At 39.0% G+C, this 14,902-nt stretch overlaps 2 protein-coding genes across 2 annotated transcripts; both read right to left on the bottom strand.

The window, feature by feature from the left end:
- Positions 1-749: 749 nt before the first annotated feature.
- Positions 750-1,593, bottom strand: LOC103641641 (uncharacterized). The gene is made up of 3 exons (XM_008664974.2): positions 1,428-1,593; positions 1,205-1,303; positions 750-1,081 (listed from the first exon to the last, which is right to left on the bottom strand). The coding sequence occupies exons 1-3, from the start codon at positions 1,542-1,544 to the stop codon at positions 968-970; spliced, it is 330 nt and encodes a 109-aa protein (XP_008663196.1). The 5' UTR covers positions 1,545-1,593; the 3' UTR covers positions 750-967.
- Positions 1,594-3,995: 2,402 nt separating this feature from the next.
- Positions 3,996-14,297, bottom strand: LOC103641640 (exocyst complex component SEC5B). Its single transcript, XM_008664973.4, has 21 exons — positions 13,788-14,297; positions 12,788-12,951; positions 11,948-12,045; positions 11,672-11,866; positions 11,441-11,568; positions 11,196-11,354; positions 10,541-10,645; positions 10,177-10,251; positions 9,945-10,082; positions 9,674-9,856; positions 9,196-9,351; positions 8,973-9,096; positions 8,684-8,894; positions 7,648-7,763; positions 7,153-7,375; positions 6,945-7,038; positions 6,277-6,354; positions 5,903-5,959; positions 5,120-5,269; positions 4,795-5,004; positions 3,996-4,632 (listed from the first exon to the last, which is right to left on the bottom strand). Exons 1-21 carry the CDS (start codon positions 14,190-14,192, stop codon positions 4,396-4,398), a joined length of 3,306 nt encoding a protein of 1,101 aa, XP_008663195.1. The 5' UTR covers positions 14,193-14,297; the 3' UTR covers positions 3,996-4,395.
- Between the last annotated feature and the right edge of the window lie 605 nt (positions 14,298-14,902).

Raw genomic sequence — 14,902 nt, 5'->3', positions numbered from 1 at the left:
TTAGGCTACTTCATGATGTGTCCTATATTTTTATGAAAATATATAAAATAGGATATTGTTGGAGTTGTTTTTTATGGGTTGAGCAGAAGATAGGACACTGATTTACGGCACTATTGGAGATGCTACAGTGTTATTAGATCACGCTGCTAATGGGCCTAACCAAACAGCATCTAAGAGCATCTCCAACGACGTGACTTATAAATATGCTCTATAATTTCAAAATAAGTATAATTTATAGAATTTAGGCACCAACAAAATATTCTGCTGCAACAGTAAAGCTCCAAATCTAGATTATAGGGCAGCCCACTACAGTGTAGTATATTTGAGGCATTTGAGAGGATGTCCTATAATTTTTTGATCAAATTTAATAAAATAAGGCACTGATGGATAATTTTTCTGTGTAAAGACCTATATTTCAATTTGAGACACCGGTTTAAGATATTGGTGGAGATGTTCTAAAAGGTATGCCGTATGGTATAATTTACTTGCTAAACTAATAGATCTAGCAGATTGATAGAAAAATAATAACCTTAAATTATGTCCTTCTCCAACAGTCTGCTATAATAGCTTCTTAAACAATTTTGTATCAAAAACATCAAACTATTTCATGAGAAAAATAACACCACAAGGAAAACAGATAGTGAGTTTCTCTCAATTTTGAAAACTTGAGAGTCAGAAAGGATATTCGATAGCTTTTTATTTTATTTTTAATAATCTCTTTTACCAAAATGTTTGAGGGGTACCTTTTTTCTCTTTTTACTAAAAAAATATAAAGATGTTTTACAGACTCCCGGTGATGCTCTGACAATCTCTTGGAGGCTTTATAATAACTCGTTTTGCGCCGGCCAAATACAACATAAACAGCGGTCCCATCCCATACGACATGGTAAACAGTGAATACATATATTATCTTGCTAGGCATGCATGGTCAGTCTATCCGTCCGTCCCTTTACGCATCTCCTGCAGATCAAACAGCTCCAGGCATGTCATCATCTTTATGAAATTTGAGTGTGGCGCCTACGATCGGGTGCAGGTGCAGCATAGTCCTCCTCTTCTTATTGGGCTTACCTTTCCGTAGAAGCTGCAATACGGTAGTTCATGTACATTAACTTATTACATGACATATATCCTATCCTAATAATAATGCTATATATATATGGAACTAGTGATCATGAGTTCGTATGACCAGCAGTATGATGCTGACCTTCTTAATTGTTGCTTTCAGTTTGCTACCCAGTGTGTGTTTGTTTTGTGAGACGTACTCCCTCAGCTCTGGACCAGCCATCGTTTCAACCCTGTTCATCTGTCAATAACGAGACCATAAATCTATCATATATTTCTACTTAGTGTGTGCGACAACACACACCTATTTCTAAAATCTGTAGAAGTAATGGAGCATCAAGAACCCATGAAGCGCTGGCACTTACCATAGAGTTATACTCCCCTGCTTCTTTGCTTAAGGCCGCTAGGGCTGCATTATTTGCACCATCTTTCTTCTCTCGCAGTGACACTGCCTTCTTGCCCTTGTTACCCCCTTGAGCCATATCCAGGTACTAGTAGGAGATCAAAGACTAGTATTGTTTTGAAGTTGAGGACTTGTTGCTGTGCAAAAAACTGTAGGGTTGATCAGGTCTATTTATAGGCAATGTGGCTCTACTCTTGATAAACATTGTCTTTCATGCTTTAAGTATATATTTTCAAGAGAGAGAAAAAAAAAATCACGCTACCTTTCATTTGCTTGCGGCTGCTACAAATTAAGGTCGCCAGTTTTTTCAGTTGGTGGCCCAAGACATGCTAAAACTGTTTCAGGATTTATTGAAGCGCTTGATACTTTTCTGAATTTAATGAGGTTCACATGGATTTCTTGAGCCAGCTAGTCCCATCTTAAAGAATCATGTTTGTTTAGTATTATCTTTCTTTTCCTTAGTTTAAGGTGGGGGAGTAGGGTATAATTTTACTGTGCCAGTTACTTTACTGGCAGTTTCCAGTTCCTCTCTCTACTATCCTTAATTTCTGCTCCTTTGGCTTGTTGCTTCTTGAGCTCTGAATTACTTTTACACTAACAATGCTCTATTTTTGCTCCCTTCTCTTTTGGTTATTCTTGTTTTTTTAGAACAAGAGTTGCTTTATTATATCATCTGGAGCATCTTTAAGCACCTAATTTTATACTTCCTTTCAGCCATGAGTTTCAAAATAGTTTTTATTAGACTTGATTTTTTACCCCTGTTTGTATAGAAGTGTATGACTCGTTTGAGGCCAGGTTTATTTCTTGTTGTGTTGTGTTTTCAAATAAAAAAAGGAAAAAAACATATCTGCTAGCAAAGATACTTTCTTTTGAGGGATCAAGTGCAAAAGTCCCTTTCTTGTTACGGAAAATACAATGATTAAATTTCTATTTCACGTAGTAGTCCACCAGCGTCACACTTTCCACTAGGATCACACATTCCACTGACGTGTGTTTTACTAGCGTCGCACATCACACTAAGGCTCAACAGAGGGTGCATACGACTATATAAAATAAAATTTGCACTGTAGACTATATTATTTATAGAATAGAATTTAAAATAGTGAGTGAGACAGGGGTGGATAGGAAGGCTGTTGGAGACAGCCTAGCTAAAGGCATGTTTAAATAGAGTTACTAGTTAGTTGCTAAAATAATTGCTAGTAAGATTAACTAGATAACAAATAGATGACTAACTATTAGCTGGTTTTAATTGAGTTGAACCAAAATTGCTGGTAAGATTAGCTAGATAACAAATAGCTGGCTAACTATCAGCTGGTTTTAACTGAGTTGAACCAACTAATGAACTAATGTGTAGTTGAGATTGTAGCTAATAGTTAGATAGACTAATAGTGGGGATGTTTGGATGTATTTAGGTAAAAGCAGCTAATAGTTGAACAATTGGCTAAGTTGTTTAGACGTCTCTAGCTAATTTTAACAATTAATTATTACCTCTAGTCCATTCAAACAAAGTATAGGCAGTTTCAAGAAAAAAAAAAGTATAAGCACCACTACCAGCAGTTTGTGGGCCTACACCTTAAATAAAGAACAATTGTGCAATCAAATATCTCATACAATCATCATACGATCAAATTATATGGTAGTAACCAGTCACCAAGAGCATGAGAACAACAAGAGGCTGTTCAGGATAACTTTTTTCTAAAGAGCTTTTCTGATAATCTAGATTTCTAGATAATCTAGTTGTCACGAGAATCTAGATATCGTGAGGCTTATGTGCGGATGAAGATGAATGGGTCTGTACTTTTAAAACTTAGGAGGCGACGGATTGACGACTGACGGATTCTGCATTTATATTGATTTATTCTCACAAAAATGAATTGGGAAGCGAAATACAGACAAGGCCTATAGCGGGTCATGACAACTCCGAACACTATACACAAACATTGCCATGCCGTGAGGAAATTTTACAGTAGGTCCTTGACGTCAATTTTTTGGAGGATCACAGTCCTAACTTTTTGTTCTCTTCTTCCCCGGTATGGAAATTGGAAATCGTACCGTAGATGAGCTTCCATCATCCATCCACCACCCAAACACCCCCCGTGTCAGTACTTTACTGAAAAAGCTGTTGGCAGCTACAAAGTAAGGTGGGTAAGATCGTAACTATAAAAATGAAAAGATGAAATCCACATCTCAGGGCTGTCAGATTCTATTTTTATTAGCTCTGGTTCACTAACTAGTGTTCTGTTTGCGTCTAGCATATACAGTCCCAGTTAATAATGATGGTAAAACTACGTTTCATGTGCAAGCTGGCTGTGGGCTCTGGCCTGGGAGCCCACAGGGAAGGGATCTCCGAGCGCTTGGCGGACCAACGTCATTCAGATTATCCCTCGGTTGGCGCCTTCCAGCGCTCGGTACAGCGAGGCCTTGACATGCAGGTTCAGGTTCCTGGACTATAGCTTTAGCAGTACAACGATACGGCATATACTAATGGAGTAGCACGACAATTACCTCCACAGCACAAAGCATGCAGACATATCAACAATCACGAACCAACTGATACAATATTAACAAATCTCGGGATACATAAAACTGTCCAAGCGACGAATGTACAAACATGCGGTGACGACCGCAGGAAGGAAGTTGGCGCAGACCGACAACTCCAGAATTCCATATACATAAAGCTGTGGTGGTATCTTCAAGCAGCAATAATATTTGACTCGTCGATATTATACAATTCCATGATCCCGTGCAGCAGCACCAGTACTGTACTCCTCCTTTTCATCTTATACAACACCAAAAGAATGGATCGAAATTCGTAACACATGACAACAGGATGACAATTACAAGTGATTAAAAAAAGCACACATGTGAGGGGGGAAAAGGAAGGAAACTCCGGGAAGAGGCTACGCCAATGATGGAAAGATGCACTAAGCTCACCGGCGCCGCCTGGAGACTACAGGGGAACTTGTACCAGTCTGCTGCCTTCTAAAACTAGGCGAGGACGTTTGGACGGGAGCATGCTGTGCTTGGTAAGAAGAATGTGCGGCAGGCTTTGGGCCTGCTGGCGCAGCTGTTGGTTGAAGGGTCGACTCCATGAAACAGGCTATGTTCAATCGAGTCCTCTCCAACTCCCCTTGCAGCAGATCACTACTGCACTGCTGAGCAAGCACCTGGAAAGAAAATTATATTTGTTGTGAAAATAGCAACAGAAACTGAAACTTTCAGAGGACAGCAGAAAACTCTGCTTTCACAAAATTGATGTCAAACTACACTGACAGAAGTGTATTGCATCTACTTGCAAATCCATAAGTAGAATATTTATGTGCACTTACAAGCAAATCATCAGGTGATACTGATGGCTGTCTGTCATCCGATGCTGTATCTTCACTGCCACGGGTTGGTCGACGTTGGTGTCCAGGATTTTCCATGGCTTCTGCAACACTTTCACAGGCCTTTTCCAACAAATTCTCTTGTAAAGATTTCATAGCCTGTTGCGCCTCAGGTGAGAAGTACGTGTGCAGTACAGTCTCAAAATACTCAAGCTGCAGGAATATAGCACAAAAGGCAGTAAACCAAGCAGAGCACTTGAGCAGTTAGCCCTTAGCATATAGCTATGACTTGAGAAGAATCTAGTGGCAAATAAAAATTAGCGTTTACCTCAAGCATCAGTTGACAAAAACCATTCGCATCCAACAATCTAATATCTTTGGTCTTATTCTCATGAAAAACACTAAGAAAGATGTCGACCAAACCCTCAACCAAAATTTTCATTGTCTTCTCCAACAGAGGCCGAGCGCCAGAGTATACCTGAAAGTAAAAAGTGAGAATCGCATCTACTCTTTCGAAATAGACATGAGGATACATTGTCAAATTGTACTCGTAGGACAGACAATGCTGACGGCATAATTAAATATATGTAACAATCAGAAACGAAATACATGCAGTAACAAAATGGTCATTCCCAAAATGGGCAGCATAGGGCTCCTTCATTAGCATTTCTTTTTCTAAGTAATGAATAACTTAAACAAACTTTGAAAGAATGCTACAGTATTTTTCTCATTACGCAAAATATTTCAATATCAGAAGGTGAAAAGCACATAAATAACAGATCTTTCCAGACACACATCCTAAAAGTAAAATTTGTATGCTGTCACCAACTAGATGGACAAACACTGTACCCAGTACTAGGTGCCATACAAGATTGTGCTAGTTGTTGCCACAAAAATACTAAATTTCAGCTACTTCACTTAGCATCGGGGCTTTTTGCTGATGCAAATATGAACACAACAGTATTGACATAGAACCTGTGGGCCCAAAGACCACACCAAAATTTCAGTAAAGTGTTTGTAATTGTGCCAATTTCAAGCATTTTAGGAAAGACAATGATGCCATGACAAGGTTTAATAAATAATCAAAATAAGAAAATAAATTGATGGAAACCTCTGCATGTACTGCTACAAGGATGTGCAGTAAGTCAAGAGTTGCATCTCGAATGCCCTGCAAGGAGAAAGCAATAACATTGATGAGATTGTAGTTTCACAAGAAAACAAGAGGCATTGGTACAACAACAAACACAAGGATGCCAATCCATTTCCATAAATGTACCCAAACATCAGGCACAGTTGTAATCCACAACATATTCTGGATGTAACTGCTCTTGCAGTAAATAGCAAGATGTTTCAAGGTTTGAACTAAATCTCATGATGGAGATTCAAGATCCATCATACTTTTCATTGTTTCAAAAAAAAAAAAATTGGAACACATACAGTGCCACAACATAAATGGATTGTGTGTTTTAAATTTATACTACATACCTTTACCATTGGCGCTGCTCCCCAATAAATCCCAGAATCCAAAAGATAACTTTGTGCAGCACTTCTGATCAAGTTTGACTAATCAAACAACAACAACAAAATATCAGGATAAGTACAGCAAAGGTAAACACCATAATGTGCTGAAAGTTAAAAATATTGACATTCAAGAAAAAAAAATCTCTAGCATCAAGTAGGGCCCATGAAATTTCATAACACTTCAGATTTACAGTTGTCCATAGCATTCACAAGATGAAACTTCCTAACACTTCATTAAGTGCTATGATCCTGTGACAGCTATTCTAAACTGCTATTTGCAGTTGTCCAAAGCACAAAACAATATGATACAACAAAATAACTCCAGTATTTATCAAAATAATAGGAAATTTCCAATAAAATTGTTGTGCTCTTACAAAAAGTAAAGTAATTATGAACCTACACTAAAACAAAGTTTGTTAGTTAGCCCAGTCATAAAATTATTGTGCACTTTAGTAAGTTTTCACGATTATTGTACTGTTTGAGGAATGGCTGAATGGAAAACACTAAACCTGTATCAGATTCTCACCTATATGAAAGAAAGATACTGGGGTTATAATATATATGACAATCAATTTTGCTAAATCATGCATTCAGTAGTTAATCAACACTATGTCCTGAATTGTGCATCATACCTTTGCAAAAGTATATTGGTCCAGGACTTTCTCTTCAAGTGCAGAGAAAGAAGTCCTCAGGTCTCGCATGTCAGAACTTCGCTCCTCATTATTCCTGTGACAAAATTTTCATTGAATAGATTAGACGTACTTGAGAACAGCTTCTATAATGAGGACATGCTTTCTCACACAAAGAGAGGGCGAAGACTTCATGAATGCTATCAGGTACCTGACTGGAGACCAAATGTGTCTATATTTGCTGTAAAGTTCTTCTGAAAGTTCAGCTTTACAATACCCAATGTTACTCAAAACAACCAGCAGCTTTTTGTGCAAATCTCCATCTGTGTTAACAAATGTTTCTCTAGTACCATTTATGTATCCATTTGAGACATAATTGTTTTCTTTGTTTGGTCTGTTCTCGGTTAGTTCACCTCCAAACCTCTCCAGATAACCTGAAGCAATTACAAAGATTTTCAGAGACCATTACTAGAGAAAAACAAAGGGCAGACCCCGTGCCGGAGGCTCCACATGAGTGGGGTCTGGGAAGGGATAAACCGAGGCAGCCTTCCCCCCGCAAATGAGGAGAGGCTGCTTCGAACCCACAACCTGGAGACCCAGTGACATAGGTCACACAGCTCTCACCATTGCACCAGCCTGCCCTTCTAGACCATGACTAGAGAATGATGCTAAAAAGGTTCCTCTAGCTACTTAGAGAAATTCATACCAGCAAAGTCCAGAAAGGAATTCAAAAATGCAAGTCTAACAGACTCATTGATTTCCTGAAGTGGTTGAGAAATGTCATATGACTTCGCAGTCTCGCTCATCAGATTAAGAATCATACTGAAAAAAAAGAAACACAGATTATGGACCTGTTCAACACTACCTAAAATGAAGGCAGGAAAGTACTTGCCATCCCCAAATTTTGCAGCGTGGGGAGAAGGGGGGAGAGAACTCAGAATATACTGAACATAGAGCCTGGAGACTGGTGTGTCGTCACTTTAGAAGGTTGTGCTCAAGAAAAATTTCAGATTTTGCAGAGCAAGAGACAAGAGAGACACAAACCTTGAAACTCAGATGCAATGATCGCGATTAATTAGGCTGATCGGTGCCATAGCGATCAGCTATGCACTACAATTAGTCACGATCAGTGGTGATTAATCACAACTAATCATGATAAGTCAGACTGATTGGTGCCATGGCGACTAGGAACGATTAGACGATTTGATATTGATGGCATTGCTCAGATAAAAGGATTCATTTCTAGGTAAGACAGGATAACCAGAAACCTAAAAGGTTATTAATAGCAAAAGCTTACGTGTAATCATTACAATAACAATTAAAGCAAGACTGATGTAGCAATAAAATTATAAAACACAGTATGACAAATTCCTTTCTGAATCCTGACACTAACAACTATACTTACTGCCAAAAAGGAATACTGCTTAAGTGCAACAAAAGAAATAGTTATCTATTAGCAAACACTCCTTCTGTTCCAGCTTACAAATTAAAAGGCATTTTTGGTTTTTTAGATACATTACTGATTACTCTTGACGTGGTGTATATCTAAGTGCATAGTCAAAGCTACGAATTTCGAGAAGTCAAAACATCTTGCAATTTGGAATATAGGGAGTAGATATTAAAAAAGACGGCCAATTGCAAAGCAACAATGCAACAAAACAACTTTCACAGGGCTTTGGAAATAATGCAGCATAAGAAACTGCAAAAAGATGCAATACTACATAGAAATAGAGCAGTCTTACGTATCAATTCGGTCCATAGCTGAAACTGTTATGTCACGGAACTCCAGGGGCAAGCATGAAATCGCATACTGGGACTTGTTTCTCTCAAGGGTGGATAAAGTAACCCAAGTCTCATCTTTTGATATCTCCTTTGTTGTTGCCCGCATCCATGAACAAAGCCGTAGAATGTAAAGCTTTGTCATTTCAAAATGAAGTGTGCGCAACATTTTTACTGGCATAATTGTTAACACATTCAGGATACAAGACGCATTTTGCAGATTTGGGAAAAGCTCTAATTAATAGGTCATACCAGCAGTTGGAGACGAATCCTTCCCTTCAAGAGTCTGACAGGCCTTAGCTATTTCTTTTATAGTGTCACTCATGTATGGACAAAGAATGTTGCATTCCTCAAAATCACGGAAGGTACTCTGAACCTGTTTTTATCAAAGCATGTTAAATTACTAATACAATCAAATGTTTACAGCTAACAATCACGTGTAATGTTAAAATCCCAAACAACATACTAAATGCACCTTAGTGTCAAAAGCCGATATAGTAGCCTGAACCATACTACCAACTTCATCAAGAGTGTGGTTTGTGTACTTTACTTCTCCACCTTTTTCATCATTCTTATTTGCAGTCGGCTTTGCATTCACATCAAAATCAGAAACTACGTTACCAGAAGCTGCCTGAAAATAAACAATATATATAATTAGCAAATCCATGTAAAATCTCTTTCCAAAACAAAAATAAGTATAAGAAGGATCATTCTCATCTTCTTCACAATGAGTAAAGCAGGCATCATGATTCATACAGGTGTTATCATAAATACCCTTTAATTTCAGTTTACTATTGCACAACCATTAGAGGTAGAAGAGTGTATAGGTTTCTGTGGTTCAGCAGAGCTATATGCTTCGTGAAAAAATTTTGAAAACCATATAGTTAGTTAGTTACAATGTCAACTATTTACATTTTTCTTGTAAATTGTAATGCAACTGTTAAGGTTCTTACCTTGGCAAATTTTCCACTGAAAACAGATAAAGCTAATCTCCAGAAAGCTGGAACATGCTGGATCAGTACAGAAGTTAGCCTACGAATGTAGGTGGCCCTTAAACTATCAGCTTCCTCAGCCATAAAGTTTGTTGACAACTGATCAACTCGAGGAGAATCACCAATGGTAGAATCAACTTCCAGCTAAACAAAAAGGTCTACATCAACATAGGGAAGACACAAAATAGAATGTAAATATGATATGTTGAACTACAGAAAGTAATATGCTCACAGATTTATTTGAATCTTGTTGCAGCTGCCTCCACTTCGAATCAGAGAGCACTTTTTCGCGAATTTTATTTTGCAAAACTTCCATTCTCGAGTCATGATCTTGAGTACACTTTTCAAACAATCCATGAATCCTGCTATTCTGATAGGAAATATTATGGTATAAATAAAAAGAAAATACAAACAGAAGTCACAGAATTGAAAAGCCAGCACGCATATTTAGATTAAAATTGAACCTGAATATTTAAATAATGCCACACTGGATCTGTTTCAGGTTCCAACTCCAACAATAGACGAACAATGTTCTCAATCTGAACGGTAAAAAACAAAAATCAGTAAGCAAACAGAACAAAAACATCAGATAATTTCAATCTTAAAATAGACTTAAGTAGTTAAGTACTAGGAAATCAAGTAGTCGATTTTAAACAAGCAGTGTTCTATAATCATCTGCTAATTGTCCTCTATAATGTTTTCTCTATATGGTTATGTTCAATAATACATAAACCTAAACTTGCAGGCTAAACCATTTTTAATTGTCAACAAAAGTAGGTAATTTTTAAAAGTATCTAAAGACAGATATTATAACCATGTTCCACTAACCTCAGCAAGATCAAGATGAGGATCCTCCATGGACTTATAAAGCATGCCCCTGAATTCTTGCATCACCTTTTCGACCTCTTCGAGTACACGTTTTAGTATCCCCACCTGCAGGTTGTTCAACATAACAACATCTAGTAAACATACTGAATGCAGTAGATCTAGTGCCTAACAATGAACAATGGGGCCACAAAACATGGTGGAGAAACTTGCAGGTGCTATACTTCAGCATGGAATCAGACATAATTTCTATTTTCTACAACAAAAAGATACCGAGTCAAACGGTCAAGCGGTGCAAACACAAACGAGTCAGTTCAGAGGATTAAGTATTCATGAGTTACTAGATCGTTAAACCTAGTGATTCCAAGAGCTTTGCATGAATCAGCCATGCTGAGTGATTATCGGTTACTTACATTTAAGGTTAGAGATCATTATTTGACAAGATACATATTTAAGCCATTGTGTGCAATATAGAATTTAACACAAATCTGGAACACGCTACTGACCTAATTTCATTGAGTGCATGAGCTGGACAATGCATGCACAATATCTTATCAGCTGTGGGATTACGCCATACCATGCGCTCATTCATGCATGCATGCTTCACCATCCAATTGGATAACATAGGCAGATAAAACAAAACAGGAAGTTGCCATACATGAGAAGGAAGAACAATTGACTTTGCTTTTTGGTACTCTCTGACAGCAAGATCATATTCTCCTTTTCTAATGTTCCCACGGATTGCACTTGGTAGGTTAAATAGTGTTCGGAATCTTTGAAGCATTCCCTGAACAGATCTGATCTTTTCAGCTTGGGCCTGTACCAGAAGTTAAGAATTTAGTGCACTCAATAAGGAAACTTGAAGCAATAGCAATAGTTCTAGAGACAGCTTAGTTTATATACCTGCCTCTCAAATAGAGGCTCAAATGCACGATTTGCCACACCGCTAATTTTTTGTGTCACTGAATACAAGTGAGCAGTACCTGCACCTTCAGGATCTTCCTCTATCTGTCTCAATTTCGACTCAATGTCTGCAAAAAAAACTGTGTTACGAGGGGATGCAAAACATTGTCCATGAACTCAGGATCATGAACATTTTTGCAATATGGATGTATCTAACAACTACACAAATACCATCTATTGTAGTTTTGCACGAGACAAAACAATCGAAGTTCTCCTTGACTAACTGTTTTTTCTGCTGTGTTCTCCCTTTGAGATCAGTTTTCAAGGTGAGAGCACCAGCCTCTAAGTCAGCAGCGCTCGTGTCTTTGTGGACCCACGAAAGGAAAACTTTGGGATCAAAATTTGGAGATGAATAGATAACTTTGTCTGCAAAAGTGCAAAAAAATAGACCTCTTAATAAGCATGAATCAAATGCAAGAAGAATTCCTGTAACACCATCAAACCTACCTCGCATATTGGGGTCCAAACCTTGAGACTTCTCCCTTGAAATTGGAGAACTTACTGAAGCGTCAGTGATCAACCGCAGGGATTTATTATCAATGACACTGGTAAGGTAATAGATATTATCCAATGATGAAAGGGAAATGAGCATGCGATGAGGATAACCTTAACTTGGCTCGACTAATTGAAATTGGTTATCTTATTCTAGGGCACAAGGTAATATATGATGCAACACTGACAAATTGTACAATATCAATACTTTCTGTGTCCAAGAATATCATACAAAAGAATCTGCCCAATTCTTTGATAAGAATCAGCAGCATATTTTAAAAGGTACATGGAATAAATTAGCTTTTAACTGCTACGTACAATCTTTTTTGCCCCACTTCTAGCTTCAGTTCTCTTGCTAAAATCTAAAGAGAGACCAAACAGCTGGTTCTCCTATTGGATTTTAGAGAACCTGAGACTGCCACCAAGAAACAAGTCAAGAGTTTTTCCTTCCTAGCTTTTGTCGAGCTTCCCCTTATTGCCCACCCACCAACCTACTGGGCTTCTCCCACAAAACAGTTTGGAGTGCCTTCTAATGAGCTAGCATCTCCCACCCAAACAGAAGCAAAATCCGAAAGAAGAAAAACTGGACCACTGTCAAACATGTACACAGCCACAATCACATAGAATAATAAGCAATGAGAAAGAGATGCTAGACCAGCATACAGGTTAGAATAGCGGCTAACAGGTGAGAATAGCGCATGACAAATAGACAAGGGTGTATTTTATTTACAAAATGTTCCTTAAATGGAAAATAATGCATGTACTGGTCAAAAGTTTGATGATATAGATAGTTACCCAAGGCCCAAAGGATCTAAAACCTCAACTCCTTTTGGTAAAGTCTGTACACTCGTGAGGGCCTTTCGAGCAGCAGCTGCAGCAGCAGCTGCTGCTTTCTGATCAAGTTCTTGAATGTTAGGAGCCACCTTTGCTTCACGCATTTCTCGAACCCTGCGAGCAAGCTTGAGTGGAGCAAAGGAAGGCAGTCACTATGCATTTTGGCATTATTATGAAAATGCAAAGGTACAAGATAGCAGGCTAAATAACATATCATTTTCCAAGTATTTGGCAATCATTATATGGTGAGTGCTGATATACAATACGGTATCACAATACTAACAAAATATGCAAAGTTGACGAAAAAATTGAGAAATTGGAAACACGACAAACAAGAATACAGAAAAGTAAGGATAGTATGTGGGAGAGATCGAGATCCCAATGGATCATTGTATAGCATCATATTAGTTATTGGAATATTTAGTTAGAAAAAACAAGGTGTGATTTATTTCCTTGTTCAGAAATTTGCAAACCTAAATTAAATAGTAATGCACGGCATAGATGCAGGTAGGCAACTGATCTGATGAAGTAAAAATTGTATGAAGTACAACCATAGCAACTTGAAACACTGACTATAGTTCCATTAATTAATTGTCAACATTCTAATCTCACATTTGTCCATGCCAGTTGCCAGTTTCTATCATTTATCTATCGGTATAAGTCCCCCCTGCCAAACAGGCTGGACTACTCAGCAGTGCCATAACTGAACCAACTCACCAGGCACACTAGGACACTAGGCATCACAATTCACAACAGTTAACCACAGTACCATGAAATTCTGCACACGATCACATGACAAGCTAAGTTTCAGTGATCAAGGACAACCCCAGCCTGCTAAGCAGACGAAATTGGCATGATCACCCAACCGCTCTATCTCAAGAAGGGGCCTAAGCTAGCACGGCAACCACCGTAGCCCGAGATCGAGATCTCGGTGATCCCTCACACGGACACACGGTCATACCTCTGCCTCGTCGACGCGCTTCCAGCTTCTGGGCTCCTCATCGTCGAAGTCCCCATCGTCCCGTGACGCGGCCCTCCGCGCTCCGGCGCGTCCACCCCCGCCCCCGCGGGGCGGCGGCGGGCCGCGGGCGCGGGGATTGTCGTCCTCGTCGCCGGAGGAGATGGAGAGCAGCTCGACCTCCGAGTCGTCGTCCTCGTCGCCGCCGCGGCTGGGCTGGCGCGCCTTCGCTGCGGCGCCCCCGGCCCTGGCGTTGCCGCCGCGAGCATTGGGGGCGGGTGGGCGGACGAGGTTGACAACGGGCTTGTTGGCGGCGGGCGGGCGCTGGTGGCTGAGGTCCCGCGCCGCCTGCTCCTGCAGCGCAATCTGCAGGAGCTCGTCCTCGTCGACGTCGCTGTCGCTCGCCATGAACTCGGGCGCCGGGCTCGGATCTGGGGCGGGAGGAAGGAGATGGGAAGGGGAGAGAGAGCGTGTGTTTGGTGAAGAGAGAAATTTCGATCTGGACTTGCGATCTTGATGGCGTTAAACTGCGTGGATCGGAATGATTTAACAACATCCGTTTCAAATCTAATATTTTAGGGAAATTTGGATCCATACCATTAAAAGATCACCACTTTGGATCCATACCATTATTATCTCACTTACATGTGGGTCCACATGAGTCAATGACATGTGGGGTCCATGGTATATATCTAAAGTTTGGATCTTTTAATGGTATAGATCCAATTGTTCCAATATTTTAATATTGATATATATAGAATTTGAAGCTAAATTTTATGATATTATTAAGAATAATATAACATATAAGAATTAAATTTTATATATTTTGTGTGTTATTTTCTCTCTATAATAAAAAAATTGAATTCGTATGAATTCGGTATCTTAATTTTATATTAATTATTTAAAAAAATATAGAATGAATTTGTGGTTTACTTTTTACGAATATTAATGCGCTCAATGTAAAAAAACAGGAATATAAATTTACATAGCAAAGTGAAATGGTCTTTAGCATGATGGTTAAGACTTTTGAGTAGCACCTATAGGTTTTAGGTTCGACTTCAATCTGCTCAATACGATTTTCGGGTTTACTTAAAAAAATATTCATCCTACGCCTTGTA

The sequence above is a fragment of the Zea mays genome, chromosome 10 (assembly GCF_902167145.1).
Source record: "Zea mays cultivar B73 chromosome 10, Zm-B73-REFERENCE-NAM-5.0, whole genome shotgun sequence".
NCBI classification, from domain to species: domain Eukaryota; kingdom Viridiplantae; phylum Streptophyta; class Magnoliopsida; order Poales; family Poaceae; genus Zea; species Zea mays.
The sequence above is the reverse complement of the archived record's forward strand: the minus strand, read 5'-3'. Positions and strand labels throughout refer to the sequence as shown.

Excerpts from the sequence above, each read along its gene's own strand:
- LOC103641640 (XM_008664973.4), bottom strand. The coding sequence starts at position 14,192 with ATGGCGAGCGACAGCGACGTCGACGAGGACGAGCTCCTGCAGATTGCG. Across the intron at positions 10,252-10,540 it reads CTCATCTTGATCTTGCTGAG|ATTGAGAACATTGTTCGTCT; the intron begins GTTAGTGGAACA and ends TTTACCGTTCAG. Across the intron at positions 7,039-7,152 it reads CACATTTGGTCTCCAGTCAG|GAATAATGAGGAGCGAAGTT; the intron begins GTACCTGATAGC and ends ATTTTGTCACAG.
- LOC103641641 (XM_008664974.2), bottom strand. The coding sequence starts at position 1,544 with ATGGCTCAAGGGGGTAACAAGGGCAAGAAGGCAGTGTCACTGCGAGAG. Across the intron at positions 1,304-1,427 it reads CAGGGGAGTATAACTCTATG|ATGAACAGGGTTGAAACGAT; the intron begins GTAAGTGCCAGC and ends CGTTATTGACAG. Across the intron at positions 1,082-1,204 it reads TGAAAGCAACAATTAAGAAG|CTTCTACGGAAAGGTAAGCC; the intron begins GTCAGCATCATA and ends ACCGTATTGCAG.